This window comes from Scardinius erythrophthalmus, assembly GCF_964197995.2.
Source record: "Scardinius erythrophthalmus genome assembly, chromosome: 4".
In the NCBI taxonomy this organism is placed as follows: Eukaryota; Metazoa; Chordata; class Actinopteri; order Cypriniformes; family Leuciscidae; genus Scardinius; species Scardinius erythrophthalmus.
Window position 1 is genome coordinate 19,317,470 of NC_138224.1, and position 17,131 is coordinate 19,334,600.

The 17,131-nt window shown below is 36.5% G+C and overlaps 2 protein-coding genes across 4 annotated transcripts in view; both read left to right on the plus strand.

The window, feature by feature from the left end:
• The first annotated feature begins 2,878 nt into the window (after positions 1-2,878).
• On the plus strand, positions 2,879-14,660 carry LOC308689058 (peroxisomal succinyl-coenzyme A thioesterase-like). 3 transcript variants are annotated; one of them, XM_081362609.1, is made up of 12 exons: positions 2,879-2,990; positions 5,740-5,843; positions 6,620-6,822; positions 7,833-7,932; positions 8,208-8,398; positions 9,341-9,504; positions 9,675-9,794; positions 9,884-9,966; positions 10,351-10,447; positions 10,563-10,643; positions 13,701-13,842; positions 13,950-14,660. In XM_081362609.1, exons 2-12 carry the CDS (start codon positions 5,827-5,829, stop codon positions 14,075-14,077), a joined length of 1,326 nt encoding a protein of 441 aa, XP_081218735.1. In that variant the 5' UTR covers positions 2,879-2,990; positions 5,740-5,826; the 3' UTR covers positions 14,078-14,660. The 3 variants fall into 3 exon arrangements, with proteins under 3 accessions (XP_081218735.1, XP_081218733.1, XP_081218734.1); XM_081362607.1 differs by lacking the exon at positions 2,879-2,990 and adding an exon at positions 4,878-5,112; XM_081362608.1 differs by lacking the exon at positions 2,879-2,990 and adding an exon at positions 5,203-5,503.
• Positions 14,661-15,361: 701 nt separating this feature from the next.
• The window catches only part of lamb1b (laminin, beta 1b), a 38,598-nt gene continuing 36,828 nt past the window's right edge, over positions 15,362-17,131 (plus strand). Inside the window, exons 1-2 of the mRNA XM_081364091.1 lie at positions 15,362-15,500; positions 16,592-16,764. Of these exons, the coding sequence (XP_081220217.1) occupies positions 15,467-15,500; positions 16,592-16,764 (207 nt within the window). The 5' untranslated portion in view covers positions 15,362-15,466. The remainder of the gene's footprint in view (positions 15,501-16,591; positions 16,765-17,131) is intronic.

Genomic DNA, 17,131 nt, shown 5'->3' on the forward strand with positions numbered 1-17,131 from the left:
TCTAGTTCCAGTCCTGTCCTGCTAGCAGAGCGTCCCTGGCTGCTTACACTCTTTGCTTTGGAGCAAGCCTGGTGCTAAGCCTGATATCCCTGAGTGCTTTGCCTGGTGTACTTGAAGTTCCTGTCTGGCTATTGCTGGTATTCTCAGGTCTCATTCTTCTCTGCCATTACTAATCTCCAGCCTACAGTCTTCTTGTGCTAGTTACAACTGCTGCTCGGCTAGTTACAACGGCTGTCATTGTGTCTCATCCCTGCCTATGGTCTGGACTGTTCACCTCTCCCACCACATCTTGTCATCTGTCTACTGTTTGTCAATAAACCGGTTAACACTCGTTCTGCATTTGAGTCCTCCTTCATAGACCCGTGACAGAACGAACTGGCCAGTTCAGGACTCAGCAGAATGAGCATCAAAATCCTGCCACCTGCTAACATCTGGGAGAGAATGGCTCGTCATCGTGGTTAATCCTAAGGCTAAAGTTAATCCTCGATAAACGCGCCGGTGCATTTTGCTGGATTTTTTCACATAGCGGTAAAATATGAATATGCCTACAGAGCTATTGTCATCAACTCGATAAAACTCATCAGATTCATGTACTTTACATCGTTTTGCGACCCTGTGAGGAATAACGTAATAATAATAATCCTGGAGAAAATTACCTCAGACGTTTGTGAGTTAATTAACTAATAGTATTTATAAACATTTTAAAATCTCTAAAATTACTGAATATAAGAATGTAAACCACAACACAACTTTTTATTTTTTTGCCTACTATGACCAGATAAATTGGGTGCCAGACTGAACCAGTCAGCTCCAGATCTGCAGGTCTGCAGGCTAACATGAAGCCCATGAGGAGAAGCAAAGGTGATTTTGAATACTATGGAGCTTTTGAATGTTTCATCATATAGTCAAGATTATATAATTTTGTTTTGTACTTTCGCTTAGCCTAGAAATCTAGACGCACCCTAGCGGCAGCAAAATGTATTTCGCAGCCAGGGGGGTCTAGCAACTCTCAATAGCTGCAAAAACCTAAATTGGGTCAGGCCAATCATGTCGTGTATAGAGTAGGCGGGGGCGGGCTTAACATATGACGACAGAGTTGCGCAGCTGCTACTTGAAAACAAAGAAGAGCTGCTGCTGGAGAACAACGGTCTTTCGAATCGGCTTTGGCCGCGACTCTGGAGGACTTGGAGTTAAGTTTTTCTTTGAGAAAGAGCAAAGAACGGCACTTAAGTCATTCTTAAAAAAAGGAAGATGTGCTTGTCGTTTTGCCGGCAAGATATGGCAAAAGTTGAATCTATCAACTAAGCTCCGCTGTTGGGAAAACGCTCTGGTTGGTTTAAGGGCTGTCCTATTGTGTGCAGAGGGAATTTGAAAGAGAGCCATTTATCCCGCCCCTCGGACTGAGCCGTGTCTATGGTGAGTTGCCAGACCAAACATCTTGATGTAGGTCTGGCTTGCCAGGCTAACTTTCGCTGCTTATTGATAACAAATCTATTATTAATTTGTGCAGCCACCCAGGCCAGAATGCCTAACAGGAGTGTGTCGTGTGACACAGGCACACTGATGGAGCCTTTCCCGGGAGTGTCCCGGGGCAACCTCTACACCAATAAAGAGGAAAAGATGTGAGTTGTCCACTGATGACTCCAGCTACCATCAAGATGGAAGTGAGGGCACCATGAACTGTACAAGGTAATGTGTTTAGTCCCGTTAGGTTCATTCAGTTAGGCTATATTTGAATGGTCTAATTTAGCTATTACTTTATTTTTAAATACTTTTGTTTGATTGTCATTAAGTTATTTCTGATACATACACATTACATAACCAAATTATGATTATTTATGCTTTTATTTAAATTTGTTTTAACTTTTTTTTTTACAGAGTCTCCAATGAAGTATTACCCCACAAAGTGACTAAGTACATTGTTTATGAAGATAAACTGCTGGAGCTTTTTAGACTTCATTGGACAAATGGCTGTACCAGAAAAACTGTATGCTTAGTTTATTTGGCCGACAAGGAGGAGGTAGTGAGCAGACACAGGTCAAGGTTCTTTAAAAACACATGAGGTCTGTGATAATCTCTAATCGTGAAACAGCACATGAAGTTATGATCACTTGTACACCAAGCACATTCTCTTCTTTATGGAATCAGCCTTTTTAACACTGGTTCTTGCTTTTCAACACTGTAGTTACCAATAAGTTACCAATAATATCGAAACTCTTTGGTCATTTTTTTGAGAGATGCTAATGGTCTTGTCCGATTCAACGATCTATGCTAAGCTATGCTAAAAGTGGTACCGCCGCCGGACCCGGAGATCGGCTGAATGGATTCAAAAACGGTAAAACTCAACTGTTTAACTCTGGGGGAGTTGTAAAATGAGCCTATTTCCAAAAAAGTGGAGTATCCCTTTAAGACCGCAGCTTGAGCCAGCGGCTCAAATAGGGGTTATCAGACAATGTCTAATAAGGGGAGAAGTTTCACTCTCAGTACACTTCCGGCTTCTGAACTGGTTGCAGTTCCTCTCTGATTCCATATGAGGGCGCTCACAGGACGAGTGCAGAATGAATGGAGGTCTATGGTGAAATAACCATCAAAATCCACTTTTCTCAGGATATAATTTTTTGTCTAGTAATTTGAATGTTATATTCAAAAGGAGATGCAAAGAAATTACACATTGCGGGGTGTTAGATTTTTTAGAGTCACTTATTTGCTTTAAAAAGTCTTTTAAAGTGTCAATGACGTCATACAAATTTAGCCGTCTAGCCCCATAAACTCCCATTCATTTTGCACTCATGGGCGATCGCCCCCAGTGGAACTCTGGTGGAACTACAACCAAAATTCGGTACAATAGGACTTAATAGGGAGTGGGAAGGCTCTCCGTAGACGGGCTCTGGGGTTATGCGGATTGCCCAACGTTCAAACCGGAAAACAGGTATAAGCATTTCCGGTTTGCATGATACCGTACGCATCTGCAGTGGTAGGTGATCTCTGAGGTAACTTATTTTTCGCTTTTTTAGAATACAATTCTTATTTCTGTTTTAATTCAAATGTCACGAATGCTTAAGTATCATAAAAAAAAATTATAAAAAAATAAAATGCAGTCTTCATTTGATTGTTTTAATCGTCTGCAAGCAAATATAAAAGGTTAAACAACTATGATAGCATACAAGTCTAAACTAACTTACTGATAGTTAGCTAACTACATCGGGTGCCATTAGCAAAAGCTACATACTAAATTGCATACCTTCATAATCATGAATAAATAAGGAGGCGTAAAAACTTAAATCCTTTATCTAACGGAGTACTCGGGGCTCTGGAAGTCCGTTTGGCAATACGATGTACATCTGAAATGGATAGAATGGGTAGCTCCTGTAAACACTGGCTATAAAAGGTCGCCATTCCTACGCTGTTTACTGTCTATGCGTTTACCCTTTGGTTTACCTCAGTAGCTGACGACCGGAAGTAGTTATCTGTTTTGTAGAACCCGGAAGTATGTTGCGCATAACCCCTCATAAACCCTATTCGCACGGGATTGGTATTACCCCTGGACCTCTGTAATTTAGAAATTACCCCCTGACGTCTGTGTTTTTGGTGGCTCATTCACACGGGCAAATAAATGTTTGTAATTCTCTCGAGTTTACGGACTTTGCAGCGTGCGCCCACCCATTCACACTTCACTAGCTGAACGTGCTGAAACGAAGATCGCGCGCAGTATTGCAATTCAAAAAAAGAACTTATTTAAAACCAATTTATTAGAGAAATATATTATATATATATATATATATATATATATATATATATATATATATATATATTATAGAATATCATATTATTGTATAAATATATAATATATCTTCTTTTTCTTTTATTCTTTGTCCATATTTACAACAAGCCTGCCTGAAGAAGGTATTATAAATACCGAAACGTCACGATAGGCTTTTTTTTCTATTCATTTTATTTGGTTTATTTCATTTTATCATTTTTACTCTTTCACACTTTGATTTCTTGAGATACTTACAGGATGGACGTCTTTAGAGGCTGTGTGAGACAAAGAAGTGCTCCACGATACAGACTACTAAATTACACTACCACAAAAAGCGTCCAAACTTTCCAAAAGAGCTTCCATGTTGCGCCAAAATGCTTAATTTGACGTTTCCATGACAACGGTCCGAGCTTCCGGATCACGTCTTTACTGTAACGTTAGTTTGTTTTCTCTTTTGCAGCACTTCATAGTTTTTATTGGAGAAAAACTATAATCAGATTGGAGTAGAGCAAATCGAGAGATTTTATTGTTAATATAGTTTTAATACAGACGTAAAATGGACTGTTAAACGGCCCATAATGGTTATTACGTTCTTTAAGAAACGATAGGCTCACAGAAAACCAGCCCAAATCACAGACATTGGGATTCGCACGGGACTGGTATTATCAGAGGACCCCTGTGTTGGCCGAAATACAGTAGGTAATTTTTTGGGGAATTTTTACAGACATTTTTATGGCAGATTCGCACGGGATAAAAATCACAGACGACCTCTGCGATTATTACAAATTACCGGAGGTCCCTAGGTAATACTAATCCCGTGCGAATAGGGCTTGACTGTAAAAAATGGCCTTGTGTCCACAGACAATTCACCCACCTCCACTTCAGGTGAAGGTGAAGGTGGGGGAGAAAAGTCCTCGACTTCAAATGACAGCTCTGTTGCAAAGCTAACGTTACTTGCGTCACTCCGGTCACTCTCCATTTTAGAGTCTGACAGCAGCTGTTAATTATTCCGTCACTGCGGGTCTCAGGTGCACCACATCGTCCCCTCTATCTCCACTGAGGTCTGGCCACTTTTCCAGCATTTTTCAAATATTGCCAGTGGGTGGAGTCAGGCTCTGACCAGGGGTTTAGTTAGCCTTTAAAGTCACCCAAGTCTTTTGTCCACCTGCACTGCACAATAACTTTCCCAAGCAAGCACTACTCAAACAAAAAAATAGCGCAATTGAGCGGGTATACGACCAATCTGGCATCCCCGAGGTTGCGTGATGCTTTGTTTGCGTCAACACTGGACGGAAGCATAGAAAAACTGGACTGGTACCGGAATACACGTGGAGTGGAATGGCATTCTTGTGGTATGTAACTGGACGTTTCATGTTGTCATTTAAAAATGTGCAGATTATTCCAATGATAGGCTATAAACGTGTTTCCTTTATTGCCACAGTGTGTTGGTGGAGCTGGTTGCAGTTATAGGGATGTGTCTCCCCCTTTCAACATGCTAACTTACGATTTTAGAATGTATCTAAAAAAAAGTAGTTAAATAGAAAATATACGCCCTCTAAAAGAGCTCTAAACGACGTTTGCTGATGTAAGCGCATAAACATCTGTGTCAAAGGTAACATTTCGTCATCAGCATTAGTCCCCGAGCTGCTCACTCAACCAGGGATTTGGGCGAAAGTCTGATAACTAAGTTAGATATATCATATTCCATCTACATTCGTATTGTTAACACGTATTTTCCTTGAGGTAAGATTTCAATAATTTGGATTAAACCACTTCCGGTTGGGTCTCACTAAAACACCACCGAGCACAACTTCAGATCATGTAGCATGCCACAATATGTGATGGTGTGAACTGTGGATTTCCTTTGTGGTAACGTAACATGTTGTTAACAAAGTTAACAAACTTTACCCAAGTTTTCGGGTAAAGACCATAGCTGCCATTTATCATCTGTTGTTTTGTATGTTGTTTGTTTATTTCAGACATTATTTTTGTACTTACGCTGTTTGGATCATCTGAAACCCATCACAGAAGAAACACCTGATCTGATCTTATCGGACTACAGTATCATGCTGGCACCTGTTAGGTACAGACATTTCATCAGGGCAAAAAATAGGGCAAACCCATAAATCAACGTGGTACCTCCTTTTTGCCAATTTTTTTTTTTTTTTTTCAAAGACAGTTGTGGCTAATAATAACATCAAGTAACTTAACGACAGTTTATTAACAGCTCATGGCAAATGCAATATTGCTGTGGGAAATATAAAATTACCATGATGTGGTGAGCAACCAAAGTTAATATAATTGACTTACTTTAACATTATTCTAATTTTGATTTTTTTTAATCAAGTGAGACGTTTAATTTTTCCTTTTCAAGACACTAAATGGTGACTGAATATGTTAAGTTTAAAAAATGATGGAAAAGCACCAGAGCTATTATAAAAGTGGCCAGGACATTAAAAGCAGTGAGAAGAAACTGAGATCTCTTTTAAATTTGCACACACATACTCATGTACACACAGACATGCACACACACTCAATAAAGATCTGCGACACACACACATGCACTAACGATTAATGACTAAACATTGAGCACTAAAGTCACTTTGAGATGCAGTTGCTCAATGTCCTGCAGTGTTTTTGTACTGCTTTTACTTGATATTTATTTAATGATTATGAGTATTGCTCTTATTTGTTTTTTCTTATTTAATTACAGGGAGAAGCCAAATAGAGTTTCATTGTACCTGTGTATAATGACAGTACTATAGATTATTCCATTCTATTCTACACAACAATGCAGTTTAATAGAGAATACATGACATTGTTCAGACACTTTCCAATGTCTTATTTAATTCTGTTTAGGACTGTGGTCACTGATAATGGGACATGTCCACTGCTCTCTGTCCAGCCCAGTCGAGGGCTGGTGGACGAGAAGTTTCAGATTGTCATAATGAATTTACTGCCAAATCAAGAGGTGACGATATACTGTCTACATCAATCAGAAGACAAGGACTTCTGGCAGGCGTTTGGACACTACATCAGTGATGAAGACGGAATAGTGACAGGTGCGTGGGACAGTCCATTGCATGACCCCTAGAAAAGTTACCACAGTAAACAGAGTCCTTACCAACATGCACTACCATTCAAAAGTTAGGGGTTGGTGAGACTTTTTTGAAGAAGTCTATTAAGGGTTCTAAGGCTTAATTTATATAATCAGAAATACAGTAAAACAGTAATATTATGAAATATTATTACAATTTAAAATAACTGTTTTCTATTTTTAAATGTAATTTATTCCTGTGATGGATAAAGCAGAATTTTCAGCAACCATTATTTCAGTCTTCAGTATCACATGGTTCTTCAGAAATCACCCTAATATGTTGATTTTCTGCTCAAGAAACATTTATTATTATCAGTTGAAAACGAGTGTGCTGCTTAATATTTTTGTGGAAACCATGATAAAATTTTCATACATTTTCAGGATTCTTTGATGAATAAAAAGTTCAAAACAACAGCTTTTATTTTAAATAAAAAAAATTATAACAATTTAAAAGTCTTTACTATATATATATATATATATATATATATATATATATATATATATATATATATATATATATATATATATATATATATATATATATATATATAATATAAAATGTATGTGTGTGTGTGTATGTATGTGTATATATATGTGTGTGTGTGTGTGTGTGTGTGTGTGTGTGTGTGTGTGTGTGTGTGTGCGTGTGTGTGTGTGTGTGTGTGTGTGTGTGTGTGTGTGTGTGTGAATTGTTGTAAGGGAGATAATGAACAGAAATCCTCAGCTTGGCTAGATGGTAATCTGTCTGTTCTAACTACCTAAACTACCTTGGATGATGATAAATAACCTTCTTTGACCAACTAAAGACAATATGAAGCTAGTTTTAGATGGATTTTTTGCTGGTCATAAAAATATACAATCATGGAATTCACAAACTTGACTATTTGCAGAGTAAAAAAGTATCTAGACAATAATTACATAAAACATTGTTGCAGTGTGCCTTTATAACATGATGTGTATTTTGTTGAAATGTAGTGGCAAAAGATAAAAGTTTGGGAGGCACCTATGAAGGCAGAGAGCAGATGGGGTTGATATGGAGCATGAGACCCGTACCAGGAAGTCGATCTGGACTCAGGTAACCCCTAAACCTACCCTACACCCTAATCTGGTTTGGGGAAAAAAAATCACACGTCCACTACGCATTGGATTTAATCCACTATGTCATCGCGATACAGGCTGCATTGAGGACATATTGGACTTAGACTAGCAAAATCTCAATGTGTGGTTATTGCTGTTTCTCTGTTCTTTTTCTGCCAACTGAATCAAAAATTGTGAAATGTTAGTCTTATTTAAAGTTATCACTTTCTCATGTATTCTATTAACCTTTCCTTCCGGTCCCTTTCATTCAAGGTTACGTAAGACAAATGTTCTTACACCGATGGTGATTCACATTTCGGTATACAGTGGGCATCTATCTGAAGGATTTAGTGAGAAAACACCCCTGGCGACGAGTGTCTCAGAACGCTGGTACGTTGCACCAGGTGTTCAGAGGGTGAACATCAGGGAGAAAGGAGTACGAGGAACTTTATTTCTTCCTCCAGGTATTCACAATTCGCATTAAATCTCTTACATGAGGTAGACAAATCATTTTCTCATGTATCCAAACACAAGCAATAAAACCAACATTAGGTATTCTGAGCCGATGCAATTAATAAAACATTGCATTAAACAACACAAGTAAAATAATAGAACAAAGAATGTTTTAGTAGGCCTATTTAACTGTAAGCTTAAAGCTAGTAAATATTTAGTAGATTCACTCAGCATTTAGCGCGGTTGTCTCTTCTGAAACTCAAAACTCAGGACTTGCTGGTCCTCTTTGTAGAAGCACAAAAAATAGGCTAAAACTTTTATTCAAATTGTGAATATATTAAATGCATTATAAAGCGAGCAAAGCGCGCTCCCTTTAATATAATCACTATAGCTTTCAATCAGATTCATCACGATTGACTACAATGCTCAGTGCTGCAAATAATGCTGTTATTAGAAGCCTTTAACAGTCTTCAGACACATAAATATTATTCCACCCGTTACATCAAATATTAGCGGGTCGCCCGTGTGCAGACGGTTTATTCATTTCTGAATTAACATTTATTTGCAGGGCGCAAAGTCACAAAAATGGTGATACAACTGCCAACTTACACTCAAGGTTTTAAGGAAAATATGTATTACATTTTACTTGATAATTGAAATGAAAATTCTCCCTATCTATTTTTTAAATGCAGGTTATTGATCTTATTGTGAAATATTCAACGGTATAATTTCTTTTCTTTTTTCGACCTTATGATTAATTAAAATATCATGACTTGATATTCCAGTGACATGGTGACTGACAATCAACTGCAGTCTTGTATTTAGATCTGCCTCCATCCAATTAATAACCGATGTATAGAACCAGGTCAATATGGGCAATATGGAAGAAAAGATCTGTCGCTGCTTTCTTTAAATCACGACTTGCTTGTAAATAACTTGCGGTGTGTTTCTAGGCCCTGGGCCGTACCCAGGAGTGCTGGACTTGTGGGGAGGAGGTGGTGGTTTGGTCGAGTATCGTTCTGCCCTGCTTGCTTCTCATGGCTTTGCATCCATGGCACTTGAGTACGTCGCTCCAGAAGAGCTGAAAACAGTTGATGTTGATGTGTCGTACTTTGAGGTAATTCAGAACTTTTGACAGTCTCCTAATGTAGATCAAATTTGACATGACATGCTTGCTGATCTGCAATTGCCATCAGACTTTGTCATTTAATTTGTTCCCTGTGGATTGCGTTTGTTTCCAGATTAACTCTATATCCCACTTACTTTGTATATATATTATTCATGTAGGAAGCATACCAGATTTTGCAAAATCATCCAAAGGTACAGAAGGACAATCTGGCAATGCTTGGGCTATCTTTTGGAAGTGCCGTCACATTCAGTATGGCGGCCTACTCAAAAGTCATCAAGGTTCGCTTGACCAGCATACACGAATGTACAGTTATCTACATTTTTAAATGCAGCTTTTTTTTATTACATATCCTTTTACTGTCTTGTAGCCCCAGTGCTGTGTGTGTATCAGTGGAAGTCATGTGGTTCCTTTTGATAAATCTCTTTTTGAAGTCTTTGAGGAGATTAAAAAGTGAGTGGATTAAACATTAATTCACAACCTGACTGAGCCTCATCTAATGCAATAGTAATAGCAATCGTAGTAATATATTCTTTCTTTTCATATTTAATTATATTGTGAATAAAAAAAAAGTCAGGAACTGGCAAGGTATTTCTAACCAATGCAGTATGGAGCTGATCGAAATACAAACTAAACACATTATAACTTAGTAAAAAAAAAGAAAAAAAAATACTTACTGAATGTGGATATTTGACCTTTTCTGCACACAATTAATGTTGTCTTCCAGTCAAGCTAATTTAACAAGTGCCAGAGGACCATAACAAGCCCGGTCATGTGACATCCTACAGTTTGGGAAATATAATTGGATGTTTCAGTAACAAATGACGTTCATTGCAGGCGCTATACGAGTAGGGTACGTATGAATGAGGAGAACCAAGTAATACAGAGAGACGTCATCTTGCCGATTCCCTCAGACCCGGCTCTCAAAGTAGACGTGAGTATGACTTTGACATTTATTTGTTCATATTTATACAGTTTGTTTGCATATAATTATTATAATTACTATTATTTGTAATGCCAGTTTTCTATATATTTTTTTAAATGCACAGGTTGGGAGAATAAAGTGTCCTATTCTGTTGGTGAATGGTGGTGATGATCAGAACTGGCCTTCTGTTGAATCTGCTGTAGATGTGAGTTATATACATTTCATTTTGTCCAAACATGATACCTCAAAAGGACAGCTAATGTAAGACAATATTAACAATAGACAATGAGACAATATTTAAGGAATGGTTACCCAAAAATGAAAATTCCTTTCAGTTTTTTTCTCTCTATAACAGTGTTATTGATTACTAAAAGCTACAAACAAATATTTTGCTATATAACTGTTTACTAAATATTAAACTGTATTAGTAACTAACTATATATTAAAAGATGAAATAAAATAAAATGTAAATATTAGATAATAAACTTACTTTTAAAAATGTTGCCTTGACTACTAACCGAAATAAAATAAGTTGAAGTACTAAAATTAATAAAAAACGAATTACAATGATAAGCTGAAATATATAAAAACTGAATGCATATATATATACTTGCATATTAAAGGTGCTTTAAGCGATGTTGGGTGAAGTCACTTCTTGTTGACGTTCAAAGTATTGTCAAACAAAACGGAAGCTAGCTCGACCCTCCCTCCTCCTCATCCTGTCCCCTCCCCCTCCCTTCCATGCTTCCTGAAACAGTCATGAACCATTTAGAAAAACCAAACTGGATTTACCCACCTGTCCAGCAAAAACAGAGCCATCTGAATGTCGCATAGGAAGCCCTTCTGTCGGCGGAGTTCTCGCCACCTTTTGAACGCTTTTCTGATGTAAATTCGGGTAATTTCGTTCATTTTGAACGAATCTTTAATATGACTCGGGACTACCGAGTTGTCTCAGAGAGTGATTCGTTCATTTTGTGTTGACTGCGCATTATGCAACATATGGGTCAGTGACTCGTTAGTCATACTTAAATACTTTAACATTTTTTGATTTAGTAAATTTCTATACTGTACAGATAATGTATAAAGTCTATAATAATTTGCTTCCAAACTGTATCCAGAGGCTGTTTGAAATAAGAGAAAGTCAGTATGGAATAAGGGGAATGCATATGTTTAAAAAAATAAGGGCAAGAACTAATACAAAAAATAGATGCATATCTGTCAAAGGGGTTAATCTATTGAATAATTTGCATACGGAATTAAAATTGTGTAATTCACTTTGTAAATTCAAGAAAATTTTTAAAAACAAGGTGGTTAATAATTATTTAATTTAATGGGTATTAAAATATTTTTATTTTTTCCTTTTTTCCTTTTCTTTATTTTTTCTTTATACATTTTGTATATGTATGTGTGTATTGTATTAATCACTATTAGTGAAAAAGTGCCGCTCATTTGATTGACAATTATGTACAAAGGGTAGGTTTAATAAGCAGAGGCTTCAGCCTACACCTTTTCGGTTATTATGTATAACTTTATTTATTTTATGATTGATTGTCTGTGAGGACCGGGAAAATTAAATAAATTGAATTGAAATTGAATTAGTGACTCATCTGTGTCTGACTCTGATCTGTCTGCTGGGCCGGAAAAAGAAACGATTAGTTCATCTTTCGAGTCTCGAGTTCGGGTCCGAGTCTTTCGTTCTTCCTGTCACTCCCATAGAGGCTATGCTGTCAGTACCGGAAAGAGTAATGATTAGTTCATCTCTCGAGTCTTCGTGTTTGAGTCCTTCGTTCTTTTGTCACGTGACTTGTCAGTCACCGTATTAAATAGCTACTAATTCACAACCTTTTTACAAACAAGCGCGTAGTTATTTTTTTATTTTTTTTATTTTTACTTTTACAGTTACGTGATGCGTTTCTGTTCTCAAATGTATAGGCTATATTTGTGAATTTCTTTGAGACTTGTTTAGAGTGGATTATAATTTTCAGTTAATATCATAGACATATACAAATATGGGAAATATTTTGACTATTCAAGTCTAACTTAACAAATTCAAGTCATTTAGACTATTACTAATTTTGAATAAACTGTAATTTATTTTGCTCTATTGAGTTGTTATATGATTTTTTTTTTGTCCTTGTGTTATTAAAGAATAAAAATCAGTTTAAAAAATTGAAATGAAGTGTTATGTATTTTGGATTCATGCCTATTTTTGAGTCATTCACTATGTATTTTAGTGTTATTTTAGTGATTTTTTTTTTTTGACAGGAAGAATGAAAGACTCGAACCCGAACTCGAGACTCGAAAGATGAACTAATCATTTCTGTTTCCGGTACTGACAGCATAGCCTCTATGGGAGTGACAGGAAGAACGAAAGACTCGAACCCGAACTCGAGACTCGAAAGATGAACTAATCGTTTCTGTTTCCGGCCCTGCTGTATCACACACGGCATGGCCCAGCAGACAGATCAGAGTCAGACACTGACGAGTCGACAAACGTCTCGAGACACGAGAGGAGGAGAACAAACGTGATAAATATGAAGTTGCAAAAGAAAGAACGTCTCAGATCAGGAGGTGAGGTGAACTAACAGAGTCAGACTGCAATAGCCTGAACTTAAGACCCAACAACTAATCAATTAATAAAATATTTAGGTTTCTTATAATTTGGCTTTGGCTGCATTACCCTATAGTTTATTTTTATTCCTTTTACAAATGTAATCAACATTTTCGTAAGTACTAGATGTGCTGGGATATTTAACATGCCATTTTATTTATATTATGCTGAAATGAACGAAATGACTCGAAAAAAGATTAGTTCATTTTGCTGAACGACACTCAAAGATCCGAGTCAGTAAAATGATCCGAACTTCCCACTACTATCATCCACTCGCCACAACCCCCTTCATGTGCACGTGCACTAACCCCCCAACCCCCACCCCCAAATCATTCTTGTTGGTTATTGGCTGGAACACTGTTTGTTATGTTTCGTGGCCAAGGCTGGGCCAGTTTGTTTTTCTTGCCGTTTGTGGAGCCTGGGCTGTCTACAGAGATCGTGTTTTTTTTTACAGTGTTGTTCAGGGGACAGGCAGCTAACGGATAGTGAGGAGATTGTATGTGACAAAAACAATTTTGGCCTAAAAAACGCGTGACATCGCTTAGAGCACCTTTAGCTTGCGTCATAGCCTACACGCCGTGTAATGTTCTCAACTATGATTCAAATGGTTTAATGTGAATTGGATCCTTGATTTGGATCTTTTATACCCAGATGGAGATGATGATGGAGAAAGCAGGAAATCGGCACTTGTTGACAGTCCTGACATATCCTGATGCGGGTCATCTGATCGAACCTCCGTACTCGCCTCACTTCCGAGCAACTAACTTCATGCTGCAAGAAATGAGGGAGAAAAGTAAGCAAAAAAATTTCATATAGGATCAACATATTTAGAACTTTTTTTAAATGTTTCATTTGTTTGAATATAGATCTGAATGTAAGTTGTTGTTATTGTTGCTGCAGTTGTCATGCTATGGGGTGGACAGACCAAACCGCACGCTTACGCACAAGAGGACGCATGGAACAAGATATTAGCGTTTCTGCGGCAGCACCTCTACTTCAGTTCAAACTTTGCAAAGGCCAAACTGTAGTTCTGTCATTTACAACATTGATTGCCAGCACTTGTTGTTACATTTTGCTTTGGTATCTGTATTAAACAAAAGTGGACAGTAAGTATTACTTTTTATGTAATACATTAGTTGCAGAAATTACATAATTCATTAATGATGTTTGCAATAAAAGGGGATTATAAATATAGCACCATTTCATGGTTTTGATAACACTGAATAAAGGAGTTTCAAACACAGTTTAGGTTTTTTGGGGAAGATTTCTTGGCACACTAAATACCAGTGATCACACTACATTTTCTTCAATTTGTACCTCTTTCTAAACAGGCGTTTAGATGATTTCATTGTTTCATTTTATTTCATTTAACTTTCTTTGTTTCTTTTGATTAAAAAGAATGATTTCTATTTTCTAAAGTGAATGACATAATTATTACATAATTATGATGGTCAGTATTTTAAACAAAAGAATTGATGCAAAAGCCTTAAGGTTTTAAAATATTTTTGTGATTCTGTAAAAAATGAATTTTACATCACTTGTTTTTTTTTATTCACGGATCAGTTGTGGATGAATAAATATACTATATTAAAATCATTTTCATTTAACAAGTTTGAAAGAGTGCAGTGTTTGCGTTTGAAGTATCTTTAGTTGTGAGTTGTTTTTTTCTCTCCATAAAATCCAGAGATGTCACATACTGTAATATTGGCTTTGGTGGTACTGACAATATGAAATGGTAATGTAAAATGTGTAAGAGAATTTTTTTTAGTTTAACTGTCTAAAAAGCAGAGCAACATAATTGTAATGTGTATTTGAAATTATTTTAAGTTTTAAAAACGGTTTAAGTAATTTTAAATTTGTTCAGTTTTTAAAGATGTATGCTGACTTTTTTTTTTTTTTTTAGAGTAGGCTAAAACATAGATATACCAATGTAACGACTTCGTAGCTAATAACTAGTTTTAGGCTACTGTATTGACATTAGGCTACCTGTAGTAACGTCGCTATTTTAGCTAAGAGGATTTATGGTCATAACAGTTTTAAGAATTGTGTGAAAAGCATAGCCTAAAAGTGTACATGTTTTGTTTCATTCTATAGCTGTTTTTAAAATGCAAGAACGCATCCTGTGTGTTGTTTGGAACCGCGCCTATGATGCCAAAAAAAAAAATGCTGCTCGCGCCTTAAGATTCACGTTTATCCCAAGACATTCTTTCCCCAAATGCGTTATTGTTTTGACTCACAATGGTTTGAGACACCGCCAGTGTGTTTGGCGTAATACTGGGTTTGTAGCAGCAGCACTACTCGCGTAAATCAGCGTTGTTTAATATAATGGGCGGGAGCTTCGCTTCTCCCACGCTACACACACTCACACACAGTTATTCCAACGCTCTGGAAAACACTGCTCGAGAACAAGAGCAACAATGTGGACTTTCCAGACTACAGCTCTTATGATATGTAAGTTTTGTTTATCAGTATTCTTCCATAAATACAACTGCCACTGGTTTTCATTTGATACAGCTTATGTTTGACTAAGAGTTTGATGGTGTCCATGATTTACTATTGTTTTTAACATTACCAGATGTTTTGGGTTCTGTAAGGTACCAGTACATGGAGTAGCCTACAAAGTTGCTTACGGTGCTTACAAGTTCTTAACAGGATTCAAAACAAATTTTAGTTGTAACCTGAAACTTAATCTCACTCATTATTTTCAAGTATAAAAGTAGGGGAAGAAAGGTCCAGTATGCAGTATTTATAAAATGTGTGGTCCAAAATCAGCATTCAATGTAAACTTTTTTAGGTTTGTTGTTGCATAGAGCCAAGTTTGATGTCTTCAAGTTTTCAAACTATTTATAGTTCTAATTTGAAACTTTGTTTTTCTTATTATTTCTAATTTTAAGTATAATAGTTGAGGAAGAATGGTTCAGTATGCATTTGTGAAATTTTATTTGGTCCAAAATCAACATCCATTATGAATGTATTTATATAGTGTCAGGTTTAGTGTTTAAAGGTTAATGTGCATCTCATCCGGTTTTCTGCATGCCACATTTAACTCTCCATCAGGTCAATAAGCGTTCCCATGTGATATTCATTTCAATAATTAGGAACAGACTCTACTGTAACCAGAAGCCAAAATGATTAACCATGCATAGTTCACACAATGTTTCAGTGTTGTAATAGTTTACACATTAAAATGAAATAGAATGGATGAGTTACATAACTATCTTTCTGTTCTATCTATCTATCTATCTATCTATCTATCTATCTATCTATCTATCTATCTATCTATCTATCTATCTATCTATCTATCTATCTATCTATCTATCTATCTATCTATCTATCTATCTATCTATCTATCTATCTATCTATCTCTCTATCTATCTATCTATCTAGACTTTAATGTAAGTGACTATGTAAACTAAAAAAAAAAACACCCACAGAAATATGAGGCAATATGTGTGACAACTGACCTCAAGTCTCCCCTATAAATGAACTTTCATTGTACTGTATTTTAGCATAATGTGATAATATCTATATGATTCCCCTAGCCTTTGTTTTGCACACCCTGGCACAATTACCTGATCACAATGACAAGTGCGCAGAGGGGAGCTGTTACCCCTCTACGGGTGATTTGCTGATAGGGAGAGCACATCGGCTCACTGCTTCCTCCACCTGCGGACTGGACGGACCGGAGGAATTCTGCATCGTGAGCCATTTGCAGGTATAATGCAACAAAGCTACGTCATGTACTATAAAAGTCAAACATGCCAATATATCACACACCGATGATATGTTAAATTGGTTTTAACACAAAACACTAATGAAAAACGATATTTATTTATTTAAATGCACAATATAATTCTAATGTGAATAATAACGTGAAATAAAGTAACACTTAAACTTTTCTGTAATATACAACCAGACTTTTTTATATAAATATATTTGTTTTCTTAAGTTATTTTTCTGTCTATTGTACATGACTTATTTACAAAAATGTTATTATAATAAATATAAATGATTGAAAACAATTGAAAATAATGAGAAAAACACATCCAAACGCATTGCAGTAATGATTGGGAATATTAACA